This window comes from Podarcis bocagei, assembly GCF_964188305.1.
Source record: "Podarcis bocagei genome assembly, chromosome: 13".
Classification (NCBI taxonomy): Eukaryota; Metazoa; Chordata; class Lepidosauria; order Squamata; family Lacertidae; genus Podarcis; species Podarcis bocagei.
The window spans coordinates 52,913,012-52,938,854 of record NC_138138.1 but is presented as its reverse complement, the minus strand read 5'-3'; the positions used below and the strand labels follow the sequence as shown (position 1 = coordinate 52,938,854).

At 49.1% G+C, this 25,843-nt stretch overlaps 2 protein-coding genes across 7 annotated transcripts in view; both read left to right on the top strand.

Annotated features, from left to right (window-relative positions):
- Positions 1 to 18,945, top strand: part of GUCY2D (guanylate cyclase 2D, retinal) — a 46,719-nt gene extending 27,774 nt beyond the window's left edge. For all 6 annotated transcript variants that reach the window (XM_081167746.1, XM_081167750.1, XM_081167745.1 and 3 more), the window contains 13 exons: positions 4,381 to 4,461; positions 4,651 to 4,827; positions 6,803 to 6,959; positions 7,643 to 7,792; positions 9,062 to 9,210; positions 9,299 to 9,462; positions 10,137 to 10,329; positions 11,241 to 11,415; positions 11,609 to 11,707; positions 13,664 to 13,758; positions 15,215 to 15,300; positions 15,424 to 15,550; positions 16,923 to 18,945. In XM_081167746.1, the coding sequence (XP_081023872.1) occupies positions 4,381 to 4,461; positions 4,651 to 4,827; positions 6,803 to 6,959; positions 7,643 to 7,792; positions 9,062 to 9,210; positions 9,299 to 9,462; positions 10,137 to 10,329; positions 11,241 to 11,415; positions 11,609 to 11,707; positions 13,664 to 13,758; positions 15,215 to 15,300; positions 15,424 to 15,508 (1,611 nt within the window). In that variant the 3' untranslated portion in view covers positions 15,509 to 15,550; positions 16,923 to 18,945. The remainder of the gene's footprint in view (positions 1 to 4,380; positions 4,462 to 4,650; positions 4,828 to 6,802; positions 6,960 to 7,642; positions 7,793 to 9,061; positions 9,211 to 9,298; positions 9,463 to 10,136; positions 10,330 to 11,240; positions 11,416 to 11,608; positions 11,708 to 13,663; positions 13,759 to 15,214; positions 15,301 to 15,423; positions 15,551 to 16,922) is intronic.
- A 3,496-nt stretch (positions 18,946 to 22,441) lies between these two features.
- Positions 22,442 to 25,843, top strand: part of LOC308572053 (hydroperoxide isomerase ALOXE3-like) — a 34,538-nt gene continuing 31,136 nt past the window's right edge. Inside the window, exon 1 of the mRNA XM_081167872.1 lies at positions 22,442 to 22,900. Within this exon, the coding sequence (XP_081023998.1) occupies positions 22,754 to 22,900 (147 nt within the window). The 5' untranslated portion in view covers positions 22,442 to 22,753. The remainder of the gene's footprint in view (positions 22,901 to 25,843) is intronic.

Sequence of the window (25,843 nt, the reverse complement as noted above, 5' to 3'; positions counted from 1 at the left end):
TTCTGAACATAGAAATCATACAGTACCTAAGATATTTTCCCCTAGTGTGCAGAGGACGCTTCTGTGTGTGTGTGTGTGTGTGTGTGTGTGTGTGTGTGTGTGTGCGCGCGCGCGCAAAAGAGTTGTGAAATTTGTAATCGAAAGGGAGTGTGCAGGTGATAGGAGACAAACTTGCCCCCACCCTGTCTTTCCTCCTAGCCCAGTTCACTGCCAGTAATCTGGGCAGGTAAATTCCATAGGGAGGTTTTGATGTAAAAACCAGACTGCCCCCCCACCCACTGCCCAGTCTTTGCTTCATACAAGAACGGCTATGGAAGCAGACACCTTCTGTTCTTTAGCACACAGGAGCCCTAAACAAGCTTTTTGTTTGTTTCCGGCTTTGCAGGATGGCTGGCTACATCCTAATCCCATGAGTGCTTCAAAAGCCTTCTCCTGCCCGCCCCCCCCCTTTTCTGCAAATTTTCCTGCCTCGTTTTGCAAATTACCTTGTAGCAAAATTGGTTCCTAGAGAAGTTCACAACTGTTAGTGCACCAACTCAGTGTTATTTTGCTGGTTTACCTAGAAGACCTTTTTGGTGTCCTCAGAACGGTTATTGTGGAGGTTTGCTTAGAAATAAAAGGAAGGAAAGACTACTGAAAATCACAAGAAATGCTGCATTTTTTGTATAAAAGAAGTTGGTTATGGGCAATAATTATTAATCCCATTCCTGAATTATTTTGTTGTAAGATTTTTAGACGGTGGAGAAAATAATATTGTTGAACTGAATACTGGAAGACTTTAGAGGGGGATTACCCTTGAGTGTGGCGAATCCAAATGGCTTCCAGCTCCCATTTCTGCCTCTGTGACCTGAGAATCTTGCTTTGGCAAACCAAATATCTTAGCAGGATCACACAATGCATGCTGGCTTGGCAAACTTCTATCCTGAGGAGGGGCAGGGCAGTGGCGTAGCGTGGGGGGTGCAGGGGGGGCCGGCCGCACCGGGCGCAACATCTGGGGGTTAGGGTTAGGGGGCGCAAATCCACGGGTTAGGGGGCACAAATCCACGGGTTAGGGGGCGCAAATTACTTGCCTTGCCCCGGGTGCTGACAACCCACGCTACGCCACTGGGGCAGGGCAAGGTAGTGGCAAGGTATTTTGATTAGTACTAAAACATATGCCATAGCGACCTTAGAAGCTGATAAACAAACTTTCTTTTTAAATCCTCCCTTTTTTTGTTCCCTGGGAGATGGGAAAGGGTGGTGCGATGATTGCCTTGTGCTAAATTCACAGGTTGGGAGGTCAAGTGTCTCACGTGATATAGTTCACAGATTAGACAAGTTGGACTGTGTGCATATTACCTGCTTAAAATGTGGCTAGGCCATATATATATATATATATCAAGTTCAGAGCAAAGCTGGTTTAAGGTAAAATGTATAAAAATGCAGTATTTCATAAGAAATGGCAGGATATTACCATTATTATTATTACTTAGTTGATTTGCTCATACAAATGACTTAAAGATATTTACAAACACAGTAGAAGGACTTAAACTAATTGCAGTAAACGCAATCAATTAAAACATAAAGGAAATCAAGCCAAATGCATTTATGCAAATAAAAGACAGGTCTAGCAGATCCTGACCCGCCAAATTTTGAGGATAGGTGTGGATTTCCTGTTTGCACGGCTTCCCAAACCAGCAGTGGAATTGCTGTGGATGCAGAGTAAATGGGAGCATGTGCACAGACTTATTCACTGTGGGATTCCCTCCTGGCCTCCGCAGAACAGGGAGTAGGATGGCTCCTGTATCTTTGCCTTGTAAGGGAGTGTAAGACTGCATCCTGTGGGCTCCCAGCACTGATTTGGGAAGTGGTGGACACAAAACGTTAGCCGCGATCAATATACTGTATTTTTCGCTCTATAAGACGCACCAGACCACAAGACGCACCTAGTTTTTGGAGGAGGAAAACAAGAAAAGAAATATTCTGAATCTCAGAAGCCAGAACAGCAAGAGGGATCGCTGCGCAGTGAAAGCAGCAATCCCTCTTGCTGTTCTGGCTTCTGGGATAGCTGCGCAGCCTGCATTCGCTCCATAAGATGCACACACATTTCCCCTTACTTTTTAGGAGGGGGAAAAGTGAGTCTTATAGAGCAAAAAATACGGTATATTCCATCATTTCTTATGAAATACTGTGTTTTGATAGATTTCCCTGCAAATTAGCTTCAGTCTGAATTGAGGAAAAGACCGATGGAGCTGCATTTTAATGTATACACAGTCAAAGAGAGAAGAGGGAGTGGAGCCATGTGCAAATGCAGCCCTGCCTCCGCTCATGCCTCTGCCTTCCTCTTCACTGTGCCATTAAGGGGGAGACTGCAGTGATCGCGGCCGTCCTCCTCCCCCCCTGTGTGTCCTGCTCCATGCATCTGGGGTGTGGTTCCTGTGAGGCAGGAAGGGAGCATAAGTGGTTGGCCAGCAGTGGCAAGGGTTGGCGTGCCTGGCTCTTGCCAAAAGAGAGTGTGCAGGGAAATCCTGCCCACCTGCTATTTCCGCAGGTGAGCAGGGAAGGAAGACTGTCGAAGCCATGTAGTTCAGGTAAGACACAGTGGCAAAGGGGTGAGGGGATGGGAGGAGACAGCTTTAGCAGTTGCACATGGTACCGGCCACCCACAAGCTGGCGCCATCCATTTGTTTTGGATTACAAGCCCACACCAGTTTAGAGAAGTCTGATGCAGAAGGACAAGTCTTGCTGAAGAATAACCAGGCATGGCTTGTGCCAGAGGTTAAGTCTTGCCTCAACAACCTTTTTTTGAATTGAGTTGTAGTCCAAAACATCTGAAGGGCACCAGGTTGCCAAAGCCTGCATTGCAGCAAGCGTCTTCACTTCCCAAACTTTTCCTGGCTCACCTGTGCAAGGTGCCCTGTCCTGGTCTTCCCAAGGGTTGTAGGAGAAGTTTTAGCAACATGCTTCAGATCACACGTGTTCTTGGGATGCAAGTCCTCCCCACTTTTTGCACAAAGTGCCCCTTTCCTTATAGCCCCCTGCCCCAGAGTTCCCTCCTGTGAACACTAAGCATGCACAACATGAGCTAGAAAGATGAAGTCCCATGCTACACTCCCTGCCATGTGAATTATGGTCTCCCTGTGTGGGGATTACAGTGGTGCCCCGCAATACGAATGCCTCGCAAGACGGAAAACCCGCTAGACGAAAGGGTTTTCCGTTTTTGAGTTGCTTCGCAGGACGAATTTCCCTATGGGCTTGCTTCGCAAGACAAAAATGTCTTGCAAGTCTTGAGATTTTTTCCCGCTCCCCCCCTTTTTCTAAGCCGCTAAGCCGCTAATAGTCTTTTAGCAGCTAAGCCGATAAGCCTTTAATAGCCGCTAAACCGCTAATAGCGCTAATCCGCTAAGAGGGTTGCTTCACAAGACGAAAAAACCGCTAGACAAAGAGACTCGCGGAACGGATTAATTTCGTCTTGCGAGGCACCACTGTATATCCTGGCAGTGTTGTGCTGACATTGGGTATTGGAGTTACACCATATGCTCTGCCTTGGCAATGTAGTCCTTGAAGTCAATGACACAGGGCTAGTTTTTATTCCCCTCCACCCCTGGTTGCAGTAAAAGGGGAGGAAATTATTTGCATCAGGTCCTGGATGGAACACAGCAAAGTTCCACCATTGGCCAGGCTACAGCCACAGGGAATTGAAGGCATACTGGATACAGTCTACGTTTTCTTACCCCCATGGTGCCCACACCCCACCTATGACTCCATTCCATTTTGGCCATTCCACCGCCAGCATATTGGTGTATCTGTCACAACAGTGGCCTGTCTGGCATTCCGCTACTGGATCTGGCATTCCACCAAAAGCCAGTGAATCAGCATCACTCCAGTACAGGATTGCACCTTAAAAGGCCTGGAGAAATAAAAGTGAACCTCTGCAGGGGGGGGGGCATTCCATACCACCCAAAATGTCCTGTCTACCATACCCACCTACTGCACCTCACCTGATGTGGGGCACTTTGAGAAAGGTGCTTGAAGATGATCTTGTGGGAGGGAGGTTGTACCCTGGTAGTCTCAGTCTGTGAAGAATTTGAGAATATAAGATAACTGCTTTGCTGTTACTTTGCAAGACCCCTTTCCCCTGCTGTTTTCTTTCTCTCGGGGGTTAAGAGGTCCCTGTTAGCTTGGCTGGGCCAATTTGCCTTTCCTGGTCTCTCTGGGGTTGTGTTCTGTTCATTCCTTGCTTCACTCTCCACTCCTCTTGCTTAAATGCATATATATTTACCTCTTTCCCCTTCCTTCTGTGAGCCTTTCAGGCTGTGGGGAGGGGTTTTGTCTTCCTTCTTTCGGATGCATTATCTTAAGAGGGCGAACATTCATGCCCTCCCTTGTCTTCCTTCCCAGGGTGACTGGGTGTGGCTGAAGAAATTCCCAGGCGAAAAGCACACTGAAATCAAACCTGCCACCAAGACAGCATTCTTAAAGGTTAGTGCTCTTGCGCTACCCTCTGTGGCCATTGGGGGTCCCTGCTGCTTCAGTGGGTGAGTGCAATTCCCAACCTGACCACTAGGACTATGCACAGCGCCCTCTACTGGACGGTCCTCCAGCAGCCCCTATCCTCCGGGGGCTCCCTCCTCTCATCCCTCCCTTCTTGTTACTTCCCCTCACCTTCAGCTCCGGGACCTGCGACATGAAAATGTCAACCTTTTCCTGGGCTTCTTCCACGACTGTGGGATCTTTGCCGTGGTCTCAGAGCACTGCACGCGTGGCAGCCTTGAGGATCTAATCAATAACGAGGACATGAAGCTGGACTGGATGTTCAAGTCATCCTTGCTGCTAGACCTTATTAAGGTGCTTGAGGGAGAGGGATCTAGCGATCTGGTTTTGGGGATCTGGGTGGGTAGGTAATGCCAGGCTGGGAACTTGGCATGAAGGGGATTTACCCAACCTAGGAAGAGGAGCAGGACATCTCTGATGGGAACAGGAAAGGACACTGAAGTGTAGGTGGGTTCCCACAAGGCAAGACACAGTGATAACAGCAAGAACCACACAACTGGGAAACAGGGGCAAAGCAACTGCTTATATACATTCCTGAAAACCTGGGCCACTCCCCCTCCCAACGTGATTGGCTGTCTAAACTTCCACGCTGCGAATCACGACTCAGAGTTCAAGGGCCAATGGCAGAGGCCCAAATCCTGAAATGTTCTGTGATTGGACATCATGTATTGAATCAGAACACAGGAGCTCAGAATCCTTAGTCTAGGCTCAAGCTCAGGCAAACACAGACCCCTGAATACATAACAGAAACCACAGCACTGGCGGAGGAAGAGGAGTGGGGGGGGGAGGGCACCGCCCCCGGCAGCGCGATCCCGGCAGGGTGCCAACTCGGCTGCCCTCCCCCACTGGGCGCCCTGCCCCTGCAGGCAGCGCGCCTCGCCCCCAGGATGCACGCCAGCCCTGCCCTCGCCTGCTCTCCATCCCCCGGTGCTGGAGCATGAAGCTCCACCACTGAACCATGGAGTCCTGCTGGATCAGACCACAGTTCCTTTTTGTCCAGCATCTTCCTTCTTGCTGTGGCAAGTCAGGTGCCTCTGGGAAAGTCCATAAGCAGGGTTGCAGGCCGTGACATTCCCATCCAGTAACTGAACATGGGACCTTATACAAGCCAAACAGATACTCTACTGCTGACCCGTGTCTCTTCCCCAATCCATCTGGATTTTGCAGTATCCAAGGGTCTTGCTTGCCTAACAGAGAAGTCAGAGGTGTTCTATAGAACAAGGTGGTATAAACACAAGGGAAACTTGTTGGCAGAATCATATTGGAGAATCCACCACAGGTGGGCGGGCGGGCGGGCAGTGTAATAGGAATAGTTTTGTGGGTTTTCCAACTTACGCAGTTCAGCAGGCGGGACACTGCTGCCCAAACCTCCTGGTCTATTTGTCAAAAACATCTGGATTGGCTTAGACCAGTCTTCACAACCAGGTGCACTCCAGTTGTTTTACAGCTCCCAGAAAGCCCCAGAAAGCCTAGCAGCTTATCTACATTTCCCTTTTTCCTACCACTTTTCCCCGGGGAAACATACCATTTATCGCTGAATTGGAACAAATGGCAATAGGGTTTTCTGTGGGGATAGCACAGGTTTTCTAGGGGATAGCAGGAAAAAGGCAAATCTGCTCAGACCTGTGCCTAGAAAGCATGGGGCAAGCGGGAAATTGCTTGGATAATAATAATAATAATAATAATAATAATAATAATAATAATAATAATAAATTATTTATACCCCACCCATCTGGCTGGGTTTCCCCAGCCACTCTGGGCGGCTTTCAACAGAATATTAAAATACAATAGTCTATTAAACATTAAAAGCTTCCCTAAACAGGGCTACCTTCAGATGTCTTCTAAAAGTCTGGTAGTTGTTGTTCTCTTTGACATCTGGTGGGTGGGCGTTCCACAGGGCGGGTGCCACCACCGAGAAGGCCCTCTGCCTGGTTCCCTGTAACTTGGCTTCTTGCAGTGAAGGAACTGCCAGAAGGCCCTCGGTGCTGGACCTCAGTGTCCAGGCAGAACGATGGGGGTGGAAACGCTCCTTCAGGTATACTGGACCCATGTTTTTTAGGCATGGCAAGCAGAAATGTGGACGAGCTGTAGGGATTTCAGTCCAAAACATCGGGAGGGCAGCAGGTTGGCAAAGGCTGGCTTCAAAGATGTCCTGGCAGTAGGAGGGAGGAAGGAGAGAAATGGGTGCTGCTGTTCTTGGGAGGAGATCCAAGCAATAGAGCAGAGCTGTGAGCAGACTCTTCACCCCTTTCTTCCCTCTGCTCTCCAGGGGATGAAATACCTCCACCATCATGACTTCCCACATGGGCGGCTGAAGTCTCGTAACTGCGTGGTGGATGGCCGCTTTGTCCTCAAGGTCACCGACCATGGCTACAACGAGCTGTTGGAGGCCCAGAAGATCCCACGAGAGACACCGAGCCCAGAGGGTTAGCAGGGGAAGTTGGGACCTGGGAAGGGGAAGGGAGATGGGCAAATACAAAATCTGGGGTATGTTGCAGAGAGCTTTGCTAAGCAGGGAAGGTGTCGTTGCTGCTCCCTGCTATGAAATGCTTTTTAAAAGCAGTGACATATATTGCTCTACTGGCTGGCACAGTTTTTCCACGGAATCGTTCAATATAGATTAGAGATCAGCGGCAAACAGCCCTCTGGGATTTTGCCAGCCCGTCAACCAGAAATATAGATAGCAGCAAAGATTGCACCCACCTCTGCATTTTCTACGTTATGAAAGGAGGCTGAATCTCAGGTGTCTGCAGAGAAACAGTGCCCAAACATTTCAAGTTGCACTCTTTATTCACAGCAATTTTAACAGGGACTTTAGAAGCAGGTTTTTAGCAAGGGGCTGCAGAACTCAGATACACACATCCACTGTGTTTCAAGCAGCCAGTGGCTGAATAAGAGAGGAATGAGGAAGTCTCCATCGCTGGCCTTGGAGGAGGCTGCAGGTTTTGCTCCCCTTGTTAGATTTGGAGAGGGAAACCATAATAAAGGGGGCAGACCAATGGAGCTATAGCGAATGCCTGCAGATGCAGGGAATGAGAGGCAGAGAAGGCATAATGGAGGAGGGGATGCCTCAAAGTGCTTGATTTTTGTTTCCCATGCCCCCTTCTAGACCGGTTATGGACGGCGCCTGAGCTACTGCGAGACCCATCCCAGGAGCGGAAAGGCTCTTTCCGGGGAGATGTCTTCAGTATCTCCATAATTATGCAGGAAGTCATATGCCGTGCTGCCCCCTATTGCATGCTGGACATGACCCCTGAAGGTATATAAAGGGCAGGGATTGGTGGTGACAGACTAGCTCCCATCCCCAACCTTTCCTTGTCTGTATGACTATTTTTGAGCCTGGGGCCTTCTACATGCCAAGCAGAGGCTCTGCTCCTGAACAACGAGCCCATCCCATGTAACATGCCATTGTTGTTGTTTAGTTGTTTAGTCCTGTCCAATTCTTCATGACCCCATGGACCAGAGCACGCCAGGCACTCCTGTCTTCCACTGCCTCCCGCAGTTTGGTTAAACTCATGCTGGTAGCTTCAAGAACACTGTCCAACCATCTCGTCCTCCGTTGTCCCCTTCTCCTTGCGCCCTCCATCTTTCCCAACATCAGGGTCTTTTCCAGGGAGTCTTCTCTTCTCATGAGGTGGCCAAAGTATTAGAGCCTCAGCTTCAGGATCTGTCCTTCCAGTGCTGTTTTCCTTCAGAATGGAGAGGTTTGATCTTCTTGCAGCCCATGGGACTCTCAAGAGTCTCCTCCAGCACCAGAATTCAAAAGCATCCATTCTTCAGCGATCAGCCTTCTTTATGGTCCAGCTCTCACTTCCATACATCACTACTGGGAAAACCATAGCTTTAACTATGGCATTTGACATGGCATTATCACATTGCTTTCCATGGCAAACTTTGCCTGGTGTGGATTGGAGAGTCACTCTGGATTTGGTCATGCTGGAATGACCAATATGGAAAAGTTAGAACCATAGAACCCAAGGGTCATCTAGCTAAACTCCCTGCAATGCAGGAATCACAACTAAAGCATCCATGATGGATGCCATCCAACCTCTGCTTAAAAACCTCCAAGGAAGAAGAGTCCATTCCACTGTCGAACTGCTCTTACTGTCAGAAAGTTCTTCCTAATGTTTAGTCGTAATCTCCTTTCTTGTAACTTGAAGCCATTGGTTTGAGTCCTACCCTCCAGGGCAGGAGAAAGCAAACTTGCTCCATATTCCATGGGGCAGCTCTTAAGATATTTGAGGATGGCTATCACATTGGTTTGGTTTGGAGAGTTGAGCAGGGTTGCTGTGGTGGGTAGGTGAGTTAACGCGCTGGCCCCGAGTCAAGTGGAGCAGAAACATGGCGGGAGTTAAGGAAGGGTGCATGGTGGTTGGTCTTGATTACATGCTGAGGACAGGCCCTGTTGTAGGGTTTGGTTGCTGAGACACAGAGTGCTGTGTGAAGCAGGTAGTTTATACAGTGATTGCAGAGTGGAGAGGAGTTGGCCTGCCCAGGACAGAAGCGAATTGTTTTCCTTGTCCGACAGAGATCATCAAGAAAGTAGAAAAGCCGCCCCCACTCTGCCGGCCCTCTGTTTCGGTAGACCAAGCCCCGATGGAATGCATTCAGCTGATGAAGCAGTGCTGGAGCGAGCAGCCTGAGAAAAGGCCAAACATCAACCAGATTTTTGACCAGGTGAGTGGGCCTCCCGAGTAGCTATTTGCCAGGATCCCAGAGGGTAGGGAGATCGCTTCCTAATGCCCCTTCCGTCCCTCTCCTGCAGTTCAAGAGCATCAACAAAGGTCGGAAGACAAACATCATCGACTCCATGCTACGGATGTTGGAGCAGTACTCCAGCAACTTGGAGGACTTGATCCGGGAGCGAACGGAAGAGCTGGAGGTTGAGAAGCAAAAGACAGACAAGTTGCTAACGCAGATGTTGCCCCCGTGAGTCTGTGGAAATTATGTGCGGAGCTTAAGTGTGTCCTGATGGCCTGACATTCCTAGAAATGAGGGAATTGCCTGTTCACCTGTGCATGTAAGAGGTCTCCAAGTGGGTTGTGTTGCCTGCCTTGCAGGTCAGGTACAGGAAATGCCCAAAACTTCTACAGAAGACATTTCTGCTCTCTTCCTGTTGAGGCTCAGTCCGTTTCCTGTCTCAGCTCAGTGCAACAACCTGTTTGGAGCCTCTCTCCTTCAATCTGTTCTCTTACACCCTAGCTATTATTTTATCTCCTCCTTTATTTCGGGGGGGGGGCGGCGGCGTTTTTTTGTCCTCATTTATTTTCACCAACTGCTCTTTCTCTGTTTTTCTTTTAACGCGTAAAACAAAAAACGCTCAGCTTTTCTCAAAGTTTCCCATCTTTTTTTATTGCTCCCCTTTTCTGAGCTCCCTTCTGAGCCATGAAGCAAGGATTTTTCTTGCTGCCCCTTCCTTGCTTTACTGGGATTAATATGTTCTGTCAGCAGTGAGAATTGCTAAGCTTGGGTTAGAATTTGGAGAGAAATTGGGGGAAGCTGTTTTTTTAAAATATTGTTAATTGCAATTACAGGCACCCTTAAGTGCTTTCTGATTCTCCAAAGGAGAGACTGGCTGACATTTCTGCTTGTCACCCCTTCAGTTCAGTAGCGGAGGCCCTGAAGACTGGCGCTCCAGTGGAACCAGAGTATTTTGAAGAGGTGACCTTGTACTTCAGTGACATTGTGGGCTTCACCACCATCTCAGCCATGAGTGAGCCCATTGAGGTGGTCGACCTTCTGAATGACCTTTACACCCTCTTCGATGCCATCATCGGCTCCCATGATGTCTATAAGGTACAGACCTGTCGGCTCTGTCAACCACCTTTACTGTGGGCAGGAGGCAGAGAAAGGGTGGGGCTTGGAGGATCCAAGGGATGTGAAGGAAAAGAAGATAGGACGACACGGGTGCTTAGTGTTGTCAAGCGAAACTCATATTGGCTGGGAAGTGGCTGGGCCTTGAGTTAGTTGGAGGGGAGGATGATTCTAGGGCTCCTAGTGATAATCAGGAGGGGGATGTTCTTCAGGGTCCATTTCCTAGGTCTCCCTGGCCCTCTGGCAACTGGGGGAGCCTCTTTCATCATGGACTCAACCCCTATTATGGTTCTGTCCTGGGCATGGGACAGGATCTTAGCCTGAGTGGAGAATGTGCTAGATATAGATATGTCCAGAGATAAACAGGTCACATATTGCTAGTAAAAATTTAGGATCCAGGAGGTGAAGTCAGGTCAATCCAAGGTCAGTCAACTCAGATGATAGATGCAGGTCTGATAAAACAGAGGTCGACATCCTTAAAGGCTAAGTAGCAAGGTGGTTAGCACCCTGGAGAGCTCCAGGTGACACACACGCTGGCTGTCAGACAAGGCAGGCTTGTGGACATTCATGCCAGGGAATCCCGACTGAGCCTTAACTAGGACTGCAACTTCCTCTGGGCAGCTAGGTGGGTGGAGCCTCTCCTCTTAAAGGAGCCCAGACTGCTTCTGAAGCTACTGCCTCCAGCAGCGCGGTGGAGTTCTGGGTTCCGCTGCGGCCTCTGAGCTGGAACCCAGTGTGGGAAGGCAACGTGACCTCTTCAGGCTGCAGAGGTGCTGGCACCAGGCTCTCTACTGAGGAGGGGAGAATGGCAAAGCCTGGTTCTCAGGGTCCCCTGAATCCATGGCCTCTTCCCCTAAGAACGGGCTCCATCTGCACCTGGCTTCTCCCAACAGGTGGAGACCATTGGCGACGCCTACATGGTTGCTTCCGGGCTGCCCAAGCGCAACGGCAACCGGCACGCAGGTGAGATCGCCAACATGTCGCTGGATATCCTCAGCGCTGTCGGCACCTTCAAGATGCGTCACATGCCAGAAGTGCCAGTACGGATCCGCATCGGCCTGCACTCAGGTAGGCTGTCACGAAGGCAGGGCTGCTGGAATGGCCTCCAGCCACAGGGACCCACCTGTACTTTGTGGCCCTATCCACCCTTACTTGGCTCTTCTGAAGAGAGCTCAACTGGGCAGGAGGGGAGAGGTGATGGGGAGAGCTGTTAAGGTTGAAGAAACCTCTGAGCTCAAGGCTGATCTGTTTCCCACGGCAGGGCCTTGCGTGGCTGGTGTGGTGGGGCTGACGATGCCACGGTACTGTCTTTTCGGAGACACAGTCAACACCGCCTCACGGATGGAGTCCACAGGACTGCGTGAGTAGCACATGGCCTAGACTGGGGGGCTGCAGGGGAAGCAGGTTTCTGCTGGGGGTGGAGTCTGCCCAATTTGGATGCCACTAATAATAATATTGTAGGGACGCAGGTGGCTCTGTGGGTTAAACCACAGAGCCTAGGACTTGCTGATCAGAAGGTCAGCAGTTTGAATCCCCGCCACGGGGTTGCTCGGTCCCTGCTCCTGCCAACCTAGCAGTTTGAAAGCATGTCAAAGTGCAAGTAGATAAATAGGTACCGCTCTGGCGGGAAGGTAAAGAGCGTTTCTGTGCGCTGCTCTGGTTCGCCAGAAGCGGCTTAGTCATGCTGGCCACATGACCCAGAAGCTGTACGCCGGCTCCCTCGCCCAATAAAGCGAGATGAGCATTGCAACCCCAGAGTCGGCCACGACTGGACCTAATGGTCAGGGGTCCCTTTACCCCTTTACCTAATAATAATATTATATTTCTTACACCCTTCCCATCTGACTGGGTTGTCCATCCACTCTGGGTGGCTTCCAACAAACATACAAATAAAAGGCAATAATAAAAAAGCCATGAAACTTTATGGTGATAGATTAGGGAACAAATGGAAATTCGAGGAAGGGCCATAGCTCAGTGGCAGGGCCTCTGCTGTGTATGAAGCTTTGATCCATGGTGGCATTAATGGCTCTCCAGGGATTCAGGCCGGCGCCTTTCTCAGCCTCACAAGGAGATGCTGGGGATTAAACCTGGGATCTTTCGTACACTAAGCATGCGGCCTCCTTCTGCGATGTGCCCCTTCCCGTGGTTTTGGAATCCCAGCCATTGGTCTGGAGGGAAAAGGGGGGAAAGGGTTTTCTCCCTTTCTCATAACACTAGATAGCCAATGAAGTGTTGGAAGATTCAGGATGGATAAAAGAGAGTCCTCCTTCACACAGCGTGAAGTTAAACCATGGAACTTGCTCCCACAGGTGGCAGAGATGGCCACCAACCCAGATGACTTAATAATAATAATAATAAATTTATTATTTGTACCCCGCCCATCTGGCTAGGTTTCCCCAGCCACTCTGGGCGGCTTCCACAAAGACCAAAAATACACTAATATGTCATACATTAAAAACTTCCCTGAACAGGGCTGCCTTCAGATGTCTTCTGAATGTCAGGTAGTTGTTTATCTCTTTGACATCTGATGGGAGAGCGTTCCACAGGGCGGACACCACTACCGAGAAGGCCCTCTGCCTGGTTCCCTGTGACCTCGGCTTCTCGCAGGGAGGGAACCGCCAGAAGGCCCTCGGCGCTGGACCTCAGCGTCTGGGCAGAACAATGGGGGTGGAGACGCTCCTTCAGGTATACTGGGCCGAGGCCGTTTAGCGCTTTCAAGGTCAGCACCAACACTTTGAATTGTGCTCAGAAATGTACTGGGAGCCAATGTAGGTTTTTCAAGACCGGTGTTATGTGGTCTCGGCGGCCGCTCCCGGTCACCAGTCTAGCTGCCGCATTCTGGATTAGTTGCAGTTTCTGGGTCACCTTCAAAGGTAGCCCCACGGAGAGCGCATCATGGCAGTAGTCCATGCAGTAGATAACTAGAGTATGCACCACTCTGGCGAGACAGTCTGCGGGCAGGTAGGGTCTCATCCTGCGTACCAGATGGAGCTGGCAAACAGCTGCCCTGGATACAGAATTGACCTGTGCCTCCATGGACAGCTGTGAGTCCAGAATGAAAAGTGGGATAGACAAATTCATGGAGGAGGCGAGGGCTATGGAGGCAGCAGTGCTTCTGGAAACCAGTTGCTGGAAGCCCCAGGAGGGAGCAGGACTCATGTGCCCAAATCCTGCTTGTGGGTTTCCCACGGGCGTCTGGTTGGCCACTGTGAGAACAGGATGCTGGAGGAGATGGGCCTGATCCAGAAGACCCTTCTTATGCTGTTACGTCTCTCAGAGGCACCCCCATCTCACCCCCCACCTGTTGTCTCCGCAGCTTATCGAATCCACGTCAACATCCGCACCGTTCAGATCCTACATGACCTCAAGGAGGGCTACAAGCTGGACCTCCGAGGCAAGACGGAGCTCAAGGTACCGGGGGCAAGGGAGGGGCGTCTTCCGACTGCAAGGACCCTCCAATTCTCCCTCCTGTCTCCGGTCAAAGCTCCACCCAGAGGATGCAGAACAGACCCAAATCCCTAGGATGGGGCAGGGGGCGAGCCCTCTGGCAAGCAAAAGAGACGCCCCCTTCGTTTGCATGTGCGTCCATGGGTGATGGTTTCTCTGGCAGGGAAGCAAGCAGAGCAGCCCCAGTGTGGGCAGCACACCTGTGCGTGCTTTGGAACTGCTAGATCAGCAGTTCCCAAAATGTTTGGGGCCACTGCCTCCCCCACCCCGTTGAATAAACCCACCCCCAGTGCCGCCTACCCTACCCTGTGAAAAGCATTGTTCAGAATAGCCGTTTGCACGACCCACTAAGGAAGATAAGAGCACAATGGAATTCAAAACCGTAACCATCGATTTCACATTTATTCAAAACTGATTTACAACTAAGTAGTGTATTTAATTTCACAAAATGGATTAACTTGTTCCAGTGACAACCAGCTTTTCAAGAGGATAGTCCTTTACACCTGCAGTGGCTTCCCTGCTTTATAAAATTAGTTAGCCCATCTAGCACTTAATAGAATTTATAGAATTTAGCACTGAATAAAATGTATGTGCTTTAGTAACCCCTCCATTTACCCTCTGTAATGGAACCTGTGTATCGATGCTCTAATGACTTTTGTGCTATCTGGACTTCTCAGCCCTGACCCACCCTGTATATCTGAGTGCTGCTTGCATAGTGTAGCAACAGAATGTTTATGTGACAGGCTGTTCTTGCCTTGAGTCTTCCCAGGGGGGAAGCTATAGGAACGGTATGTTAAGGACTTTTTGGATGTCTGCTTGTCAAGAAGACAGACAGTAAGTGTGTGAAATGAACGGTCTAAGGCATCGAGAGACCGGGGCACCCAAGGTAATGGGTGAAAGAGGATAACGAAGAGAAGCAAGACAGCTTTAGCTCCCTGACCTTTCACGTATGCATTATATGAGCTAAAGCCAGTATGTTTCTGAAAACCCCATGCAAGCTGTGTTAAAATGTGCCTCGGACACAGTTCTCCTAACTGGTGGTCCTCTGAACTCCTGGTTTGGAAATGCTGTCGCTTATCTCTTAATAAACTGGGACGCTAAGCTTGTATATCTCTCTTGGCTGCATTTCTCTTGAAGGTGTTATTCCCTCACCTGGGCATGAACCATTAAGAGGTGGTTTAGAAGTAAATTCTTAGCACACAGCTGCCCACTTGCCTCTTAGCCCCCACCCCCCCACCAGGTATTCCCACTGCCCCCTCGCCCAAGGGGAGGTAGCACCTGCCTTGGGAACTGCTGTGTTGGCAAAGCGCTTCTGGTGTCACCTGTTGCAAGGATATTTGGGGGGGGGGGCTGCTGCTCTTGGGGCTTCACTCGAAACATGTCCTCACACCCGCATCAGCCTCTTTCTTTTTCTCCGCAGGGAAAAGGCACGGAAGAGACATTTTGGCTCACAGGCCGCGCGGGCTTTAACAAACCTATCCCCACGCCCCCTGACCTACAGCCAGGGTGAGTTCAGTGGACAAGGAACAGAACATCCAGCTTTGGAACAGAATAGGGTGGGCTCTGGGCTCTTGGGGGACACGGCTCCCTTCTCCACATGAACCCCCTGTTTCTCCTCTCTGCTTCCAGGGCCAGCAACCACGGGATAAGCATGCACGAGATCCCAGAAGACCGAAGGAAGAAGCTAGAGAAAGCACGCGGAGGGAATGCGTAGCCAGAGAGCAGCCATGTTAACATGAGCCCACTTGTGATGGAGGTGAGGCTGGGATAGATGGGGGAGTGAAAAATGTGCCCTTGGACTTGCACGCCCAGCCTCTGCCTCCAAGAGACTTTGAGCTCCTCTCCCATCCTTGCAAAATGTGATCTTCCCTGGCTCCTCCTGTTACTTCAGGGGTGTAGAGAAAGGATAATAATAATAATAATTTATTATTTATACTCCACCCATCTGGCTGGGTTTCCCCAGCCACTCTGGGCGGCTTCCAACAGAACACTAAAATACAAGAACCTATTAAACATTAAAAGCCTCCCTAAATAGGGCTGCCTTCAGATGTCTTCTAAAAGTTTGGTAGTTGTTTATCTCTTTGACATCTGATGGGAGGGCGTTCCACAGAGCGGGTGCCACTACCGAGAAGGCCCTCTGCTTGGTTCCCTGTAACTTGGCTTCTTGCAGGGAGGGAACCGCCAGAAGGCCCTCGGAGCTGGACCTCAGTGTCCGGGCCGAACAATGGGGGTGGAGACGCTCCTTCAGGTATACTGGGCGTTTGAGGCCGTTTAGGGCTTTCAAGGTCAGCACCAACACTTTGAATTGTGCTTGGAGACGTACTGGGAGCCAGTGTAGGCCTTTCAAGACGGGTGTTATATGGTCTCGGATTCTTGTGTCTTCTCTCTTCCCTTCTAATCCCTTCAAGGTGGTGGGCTGTCTTTCGTTGGAGGTTTTTAAACAGAGGTTGGACAGCCTTCTACCAGGGATTCTTTAGCTGTGATTCCTGCATTGCTCGGCCTTGGGCTAGATGGCCGTGGGATCGCAGTCCTATGATCCTGTGATTCCATATGCTGCAGCACAGGATAGTGTAACGTAGGACTTCCTACGGCCTACTTATTTCTCTCTCTGGCCATAGAGATATGGCCTAGAGCATCCCATAGTGGAGTGGATTGCTCCGGGGCATTTCACACTTTTGATCAGCTGGATACCATATTTTGTGCTCTATAAGACACACCCAACCATAAGACGCACCTAGTTTTAGAGGAGAACAAGAAAAAAAAATTCTCTCCCTCTCTACGCAGCGCCTCTCCAGCAAAGCGAAGTCAGAACAGCAAGAGGGATCGTTGTGCAGTGAAAGCAGCAACCCCTCTTTCTGTTCTGGCTTCTGGGATAGCTGCGCAGCCTGTATTCGCTCCATAAGACACACACACACATTTCCCCTTACTTTTTAGGAGGGAAAAAGTGAGTCTTATAGAGCGAAAAATACGGTAGCTTGGTTGGTTAGAGCGTGTTGCTGACAATGCCCAGGTTGTGGGTTTGATCCCCGTAAAGGACAGCTGCATATTCCTGCACTGCAAGGGATTAGACTAGATGCTCCTCTATGCTTCTGTGGTCTTACCTAACTTTGTTTCTCCTGTTTATGCAGCTCAAACAGCAACAGAGACCTGTGGCCTGCACCTGCCGCCGCTTTCTAACCAACTCTGATGAGGCCTTTCACGCAGCCTGCGAGGCAGGTAGTCAGGAGCGACCTTTGGAAGGGGGATGAATCCGCAGTTGGTGCTTGAGGGACTCGCAGCCTCCTTCGCCCGCGGCCATCTTGGACTCACCCTTTCTTCACTCTTCTCTCTTCCTCTGCCACTCTTGCTGGCTCTGGTGCACAACGGACCTTTGGCCAACCTAGGATTCACTCTCCAACCAAAAAGGAAAACGAAAAGTGGCCAGCGTGCAGCGGGACTTCCGCCCAAATCCGAGAACGGCTGTGGATTCTTCTCTCTCGTCTCCATTGCCACAGACTATAATGGAAGGATGGAGGAAGGCCTGTTTTTGGAGCGGCTTTCTTCGGAGTGGATTAGGGTCGACGGGGGGGGGGGGACACTGTCATGGTTTCTTGTGGCCAATGCAGAATGATTCCATAGAGGACAGTCCTGGTGATCTGGTTAAATGGAGCCATGTTTGGGGCTAGAGGGAGCAGGCTTTGTTCCTGCCCCACCCTAAGCACTTGTGTCTGTAGATGCGGCAGTGACCCAGCAGGTAGCAGAGTGGCCTTGGCATGGCGTAGATTCACTGCCCCTTCTCTTTTCGGAGAACAGGGGCAGGTTCCATGTGGAGATGAAAGTGGGAGGGAGGAGGTTGAGGAGTCTTATCAGACAGGGTGTGCCTGGAGATTCATCATGGCCCCATGTTTAAGCAAGCGAACCATCCTTTGGGAATTCAGCTCATATAGCTAACCACTAGATGACAGCATTTCCTGACGGGAATACTTGCAGGACTTTCAGAAATTGGCTTTTCTTCTTAAGGGGGTGGCCGCGTATTACAAACCCTTGAGCCCCAATGTTTCTTTAGAACCAGTAAAACACAACAGCAAACAGATACTTTGGGACTGGGTTGTTTAGAGTGGAGAAGTGAGGAGGGTGTGGAGTATCTCGACTGCAGCCCCGAATCTCCCGGGTGAGAATATGGATCTCTCTGGGGTGTCATTTAGTATTCAACATTAAGCCTCCATTCTGCAGCCTGGCCAAGCAGTCAAGGAGATGAGGAAGGAATTGGGGCAAGTCTGAGGATGGGATGGGGCTGCAAACATTTGCTCTGATATACAAACCTATTGCGAATAGTATTCTGCACCCCGGAAGAGTTTTCTTAATGGGATATCCCTTGAAACAGCCTATGTGTTACAAGTTATGTTTAAGAAAAGCATTGGAAATAAGTTTTCAAAAGAGTTTTTGGCTATAAATTTACACACTGCAGCAATTTTTCCTCAGAAATCCCAGGTGATACTTTGAAAACCTGGCTCATTTTCAACTTCGGATTCAAATAATTGGTTTCAAAGGGGTTGTTGGAATTGATCCTCCGGGGTCATCTGTGGTTGACTGTTTTTGTCTGAATTTCAAAAGTTTGCTCAATACGCAGAGCAAAACTATCTGCAGGCAAAACCGTTAGAAGACATGTCATCCTGTGGTGAGATGGCACATGCAGTTGAGCAGTATGTATATACGATTATATTTCTTCAAAGGGATTTTTGTTATTTGTCACCAGGCAAAAAAATATTTTCCTTAAAAGGGGCAGGCAGTGGCAATCGATCACCATTTCCCCACTGGGCATGGATTGGCTGGCCTCAGAATTTGTCTATCATTTTCATAGACTGTGTACAAATTGTACTTTTTTTCTTCATTCTTATTATCAGCATTGGGATATTTTATTTAATTATATATGTATATGGTGTTTTTTGCAATGTTATTTTGCAGCTCTGAGTGGGGAGGATACAGGGCAGCAGTAGCATCTGTGGGGGTGGGGGAGGCTAAGAATGTATGTGTACAATATATGCATCCTTGCGACATGGCAGAGGCGATCCTTATACTCTGTATCCTATGGGGATGCCCAGTAGGTGCTTTGCAGCTGGTCCATAAATGACTGTATGTGCGAACTCTGCAATTAAAGGGCCAGACTAGTGATCCTGAGGGGTGTGTTGGATTATTTAACCTGCCCAAACGGGGCTTACACTGCAGTTGGGGTTCTGCGCTTAAACCAAGTTAGCACTCGCTCACCCCCAGTCCTCCCAAGGAGTCAGGATGTGTTCCTGAGCTGGCCCAACTGCACACAGGCAGACGCTAAATCAGGGGTCAGCAAACTTTTTCAGCAGGGGGCCGGTCCACTGTCCCTCAGACCTTGTGGGGGGCCAGACTGTATTTGGGGTGGAATGAATGAATTCCTATGCCCCACAAATAACCCAGAGATGCGTTTTAAATAAAAGGGCACATTCTACTCATGTAAAAACACGTTGATTCCCCGACCGTCCGTGGGCCGGATTTAGAAGGCGATTGGGCCGGATCCGGCCCCCGGGGCTTAGTTTGCCTACCAATGCGCTAAATGGTTCCTTTGGGGAATGAATATTATTAGCTGCACTATTTTGCCTACTTGGAAAACTTCACCAGCTGAGTTTCTGCCTGTTTCTGGGTAGCTGCGGGCCAGGCAGGAATCCACTCATCTCTGTTACAGATGAGGAGAGGCAGATTGGCAGTGGATCTTCACAATGACAGGCACGAGCATTATTTCTCAAGCACAGCTGGTTAATTCTAACAATGAAGAAACAAAACCACAACCGCACCTTCCGGTGTCGTGCAACGATGACTCCAGTTTTCTGGCTGTAGCTGAACAACAACATCTTTCCTCAAAAGTTTTTTTCGGTGTTGTTCTGCATTCACTTTGCTTCTTTTCTCCAGTGCTGGATTTATGCACAGGTTACATACGCTTCAGGTTACAGACTCCACTAACCCAGAAATAGTACCTCGGGTTAAGAACTTTGCTTCAGGATGAGAACGGAAATCGTGCTTCGGCGGCAGCAGGAGGCCCATTAGCTAAAGTGGTGCTTCAGGTTAAGAACAATTTCAAGTTAAGAACGGACCTCCGGAACGAATTAAGTACCGCATTTTTTGCTCTATAAGACACACCAGACCACAAGAAGCACCTAGTTTTTGGAGGAGGAAAACAAGAAAAAAATATATTCTGAATCTCAGGAACCAGAACAGCAAGAGGGATCGCTGTGCAGTGAAAGCAGCAATCCCTCTTGCTGTTCTGGCTTCTGGGATAGCTATGCAGCCTGCATTCGCTCCATAAGACATACACACATTTCCCCTTACTTATTAGGAGGGAAAAAGTGAGTCTTATAGAGCAAAAAATACAGTACTTAACCCGAGGTACCACTGTATAGGCTAAGTAGGCTGAAGCCTAGGGCCTCTAGATCTAGGGGGCCTACCCAGCCCGCCTGCCCCCCTCCAGCGGGCAGTCTCCCCTCTCCCAAAATTGCAAACCCAAGATTTCATGCGAGGGCAGGGCAACCCGGGCCCAGCAACTATGAGACTCAGGGCCAACCAGTGGGGCCCAGTTTGAAACTCTAGGGCCCAACATGCACATTTTTTGTGGGGCCCTAGTTCACAGCCACAATCTGCAGAATCTTAGAGAGGAGAAATTGTGAATTGCAGAATTTTAAATACCCATTATCATCACCCTTGAGCTTCACTCAATTTAGTTTATAACACTCTTCCATTTTCTTCTAGTCGTGAGGGTGGGGGGTTGGGAGGGGCCTCACAAGTGGAGTAGCTGAGGGCCTCTCTTCATCGAAATCCGGCCCTGCTTTCCTTTCTCCCCCACCCCCCATTTTTACAAGGTTTTTGAGAATAAGTAAATCCACAAGCAGAGGAAGCTACCTGTTCAATAATGACTGCTCCCCGCATAAAACGGGGGGCGCCCTTTGCGTGGACGCACACAGCCCCTGGATCTGGAGCGGCTCCATCAACACAGGCTTGGCTTCGCCTTCCCCCAGGTGGGATACCTGGAGGTCTCCGCCTACCTCAGTCAGTTGCCCAATCCCGCCTGGGGGGAAGCGTTGCCAAGGAGACCAGGCCAGGTAGGGGAGGGACTACCTGCCCACACAATAGAGGGAGGATCTTACCTGGGAATCCTCACTTGGCTCCAGAGCTTCTCCCACCCTACCCACCCTCTTATTTTGCAGGTTAACTTTTCTTCACAGGTATGCAGGCTGTTATGTACTGAGTTGAATAGGATCCAAAATGCAGCAGTCTGATTGGTCCTAGAACAATGCAGCAGTATGATTGGTTGGCAGGAACCACCCAATCCTGCTCCAGATAGAAGTGAATCCACAACCTGATTGGCTTACAGTAGAATTCCGGAATTAGCCAATCATGTGCAGCCCATTGTGTAAATAATGTATATAAAGCAGATACTGTGAGGGGACTTTCATTCATTCATTCCTCCTCACCACTATGAGCTGAATAAAGAGCATGAAATCACTTTGCGACTCTGAGTATATTTCACAGGCGCTGCTACGTCAAGGTCGCTGTCAAAGGGCCGGAAAGGAATTCCCCTGCATTGGCAGGTTTTGCCTTTCCCATAGCAAAATGTCACAACTCAGGCCTTGGGCAGAATCCTTTAGTCTATCTTCCTCTTTGCAGCGGCGATACCAGGGTTCCTTGTTAAAGGGGTTTCTGAAGGGAGGCTTTGACCGTACGCCGAGAGGTCGTCATTGCTCTCCCCTGCGGCGGTGGCGTAACGGGGGCGGCTATCTCTGCTTGAACATATGTTCTCCAGAGCCGGCCCATTCCCCCCCCCCCCACTGCATAACCCTGATGTTCCCTAGGTCCCTGGCTGGAGAGGGATAACGCCCAATGCCTGAGCCAAGGTCTACCCACATCTGAAATATAATAAAGTTGTGGCCAATTTAATCCCATAGCACATTATCTTGAGTCGTTATTCCACATGACGGGGGGGGGGGCGCCCAGGATCTGGGGGACTCCGCCTGTCCACACAAAGTATGTTGAGGCAATTGCACGCACCCTCACCCTTCCCTCAACCAGCAAACCAACTTACACTGGAGCACTGCGACTAACAAACTGCAATTGAAACGGAAACCTGCCTCCTCACCAACAACAGACCCTGTGGTTCCGGGTGTCATAAGAATAAAAATGTCCCATTACAGTGGTACCACGGGTTACAGACGCTTCAGGTTACAGACTCCGCTAATCCAGAAATAGTACCTCAGGTTAAGAACTTTGCTTCAGGATGAGAACAGAAATTGTGTGGCAGTGGGAGGCCCTATTAGCTAAAGTGGTACCTCAGGTTAAGAACAGTTTCAGGTTAAGAACGGACCTCCAGAACGAATTAAGTTCTTAACCAGAGACACCACTGTACTCCTCAGCAGGTGTAGCAAAGGAATAATCATTTACACGCAAATCATAATGCACACCAAAATTTATTAAATCTATCAAAAGAGCCGTTTACTTCAAGACCACCCCAAACCTTCCTATACTGCAAAAGAGGAGATGAATCATTCTTTTTACCGTTGCCAAAAGTGATGAAATCAAACCACACTTTGTTTCTTTAATCTCTGCCCACTTCATTCTTTTCTTTTCCTCCTCTTTCCTCAAGTCTTCCTTAAGCACCTATTCATTCTCTCTCTATCTCTCTTGCACAGGGATCCTGGATCAGGCCAAAGAATTTGGCCACTCCAGGCATGGGTGGGTTGACGTTCACTATCTTCTTCTGACACCTGGGCACCAGGGTGGAGCTCTGCTGTAGGAAGGGAGGGGTGGGGCTGTTCCTTTTTGCTGAAAAGGTTGGCTTCTTCGCACGACCCATTATTGAGAGAGGAGGCAGAGAGGAGGGTGCCTGGGATGTCCTGAACATCCCGCTCCCAAGGGGTTGTGCACGCCAGCTAGCCCACTCCACGTTACCTGAGCCTCCAGCATGGCCACATACAACCTCCAGGTGGTGACTGGGAAGCAGCTCCGTGCTGGCACCATCGACTCTGTTTTTGCCACCTTGGTGGGCACCCATGGCGAGAGCCCCAAAACTGTGCTGGACAACTGGGGCCCAGATTTCTACAGAGGAGCGGTGAGTGGTTCTGAACAGGGTGGGTTGTGGGGGGTGTCGGGCAGCGGAGCTTTTATTTTTTTTAAAAGGGCATGTCTTACATTTCCCTCCGATGAGCTGAAAAGCAGAAAAGCAGAGTCAAATCTTCCCCAAGGAGCAAAAAAATAATATTTAAGAAGTAAAATGTTAAGTATGCTTTTCTGCTACTGGGAAAATGAAAAATCTGTTGTTGCATTTTCTCCTGAGGAGCAATTGTGTTTGTGTGTTTCCTTTGCTGGTTTGATACGTGCCTGAAATCAGCCTTCTCTTTTGCCTGCTCATGCTTTCCATGTTAAAACTTGCTGATAAATAGGTGTGTTTATTTCTACGCCTCTGGCTATAGCTTCCCCCCCCCTTCCCAATACTGTGTAACAAGTCAGTGGTTATCCAGTTAAACGCTTCCAGTGACATTTAAACAAATTTTTTATATTTGCACTGAGTTTTGAATAAAGCCCCATCAATATAAAAATGTCTAATGATGATTTCATAGAATATTAATTCAAAATTCTGTAATACGAGACATCTTGGCCCTATTAATTTTGTGTGGTCTTCTCCACTTTCCCCCAAGCAAGGTTAACTCTTTCTGAAACTTGATGACTTTAAAATTAGGTCAGGAGAAGAATGGAAATCTCAAGGCTCCACCAACGTACTTTCTTTTTAAAACATTTTCTTTATTAATTTTCCAATATTGACCCAATATTACTAGAGTTTAGCCAATTATACAGATTCCAATTAATATCAAAATAATTCCAATTATTTCCAGATTTATACAATTTAATCAAAGTGGTTTCCTGCGCTCCTTGATCAATGTTTTTTGTCCAGTTCTTATATTGCTTGAGGTTCGTATTTTTTAATTAACATCTAATTACATTTCAGTTGGTATATCAATCATTATGATAACAGCTGCAATGATTACTATTCATGTTAATTAGTGATGCAATTGGCGCTGTGGGTTAAACCACAGAGCCTAGGACTTGCCGATCAGAAGGTCGGCAGTTCGAATCCCCGTGACGGGGTGAGCTCCCATTGCTCAGTCCCATCTCCTGCCAACCTAGCAGTTCGAAAGCATATCAAAGTGCAAGTAGATAAATAGGTATCTCTCTGGCGGGAAGGTAAACGGTGTTTCCGTGCGCTGCTCTGGTTCGCCAGAAGCGGCCTAGTCTTGCTGGCCACATGACCCGGAAGCTGTATGCCGGCTCCCTCGGCCAGTAAAGCGAGATGAGTGCCGCAACCCCAGAGTCGTCCGTGACTGGACCTAATGGTCAGGGGTCCCTTTACCTTCATTCGTATTAATACCTTATCTAACTTTCCATAGGATTTCAAATGAGGTGCTCTAATTATTTTCCTTCTCTGTGCATGTGTCAGTCTGAATATGTCCAATTATAAAACTCCTTGACCTTTCTCTGCTGTCCGATTCTTGAAATTCCTCCAATTGCTGTTGTCTCTCAGCTATAATCCTGGAGAATTCTCAAAATATCTCAATAGCGCCCTCTCATCGTGCTCTCCTCTTGCTCAGTGTTTCCGGACAACAACATATTCCAGCAGTCCACTCTTTCTCACTTCTCAGTCAACATCTAGAAATTTTCACGAATGGAAAAAGAGAGATTTAGCTTCTGCCGCAAGGGATCTTCGAGTACATTCATTTAAATTAATCACCACCAAAGTCTCCATGCCTCCCTCGTCCACAGCTCCAAATTCCTTTCATCTTTATGTGATTCTATGACAGACATAGGGACGCGGGTGGCGCTGTGGGTTAAACCACAGAGCCTAGGACTTGCCGATCAGAAGGTCGGCGGTTCAAATCCCCGCGACGCAGTGAGCTCCCATTGCTCAGTCCCAGCTCCTGCCAACCTAGCAGTTCGAAAGCCCGTCAAAGTGCAAGTAGATCAATAGGTACCGCTCCGGAGGGAAGGTAAATGGCGTTTCCATGTGCTGCTCTGGTTCGCCAGAAGCGGCTTAGTCATGCTGGCCACATGACCCGGAAGCTGTACGCTGGCTCCCTCGGCCAGTAAAGCCAGATGAGCGCCGCAACCCCAGAGTCAGCCACGACTGGACCTAAGGATCAAGGGTCCCTTTACCTTTACCTTTATGACAGACATACACACAGCACTGAGTTCTCTACTGTGCTCTATAACCAAATTCCATTGTGCTGTTGAAGTGCCCCAGAAGAAGAAGCTGAAATCCTCTTTTAAAAAATTAAATCTGTGGTTTTTGTGCATTCTTGAGATTTTATCTCTCACACACATCCATTTTCCTTCCTGTGATTGATGCCAGAGGCTTTCAGGTAGATGTCCAGGTGGGCTTATATTCTTAGTTTTGCTGTCCTGATTTTCATCCTTTTGTACTTTGGGGATGACTTAAGTTGTAACCGAGCCAGTGTGGTGTAGTGGTTAGAGTGTTGGACTTTGCCCCTGGGAAACATCAGGGTTCAAATCCCCACTCGGCCATGAAGATCACCTGGTGACCTTGGGCCAGTCACTGCCTCTCAGCCTACCTTTCAGGTTTGTTGGGGAGATAAAGTAGAGAGGAGAACTCTGTATGCCTCTTGAGCTCCTTGGAAGGAAGGTGGGGTGTAAATGCAATGCATAGCACATACATATGGGGCCCAGAGCTCATTTTCAACCCCAGGGGCTTCCTAGATATTAAATAGTGGGTGGGCATAGCAGACAACACAGAGATTTCTCCAAGTAGTTCTTTATAAGTAAGCTGGAACGGAACTGAACAGCAAACAGCTCAGCCGGCCTGCTTTTATAGGCAGCCGGCTGTCAACATTGTAACAAAAACAACCCAGGGTTTCCCGTCTAAATTAACTGACGTGGACCTGAGTGAAAACTACCGTATTTTTCGCTCTATAACACGCACCTGACCATAACACGCACATCGTTTTTAGAGGAGGAAAACAAGGGGAAAATATTCTGAATGAAA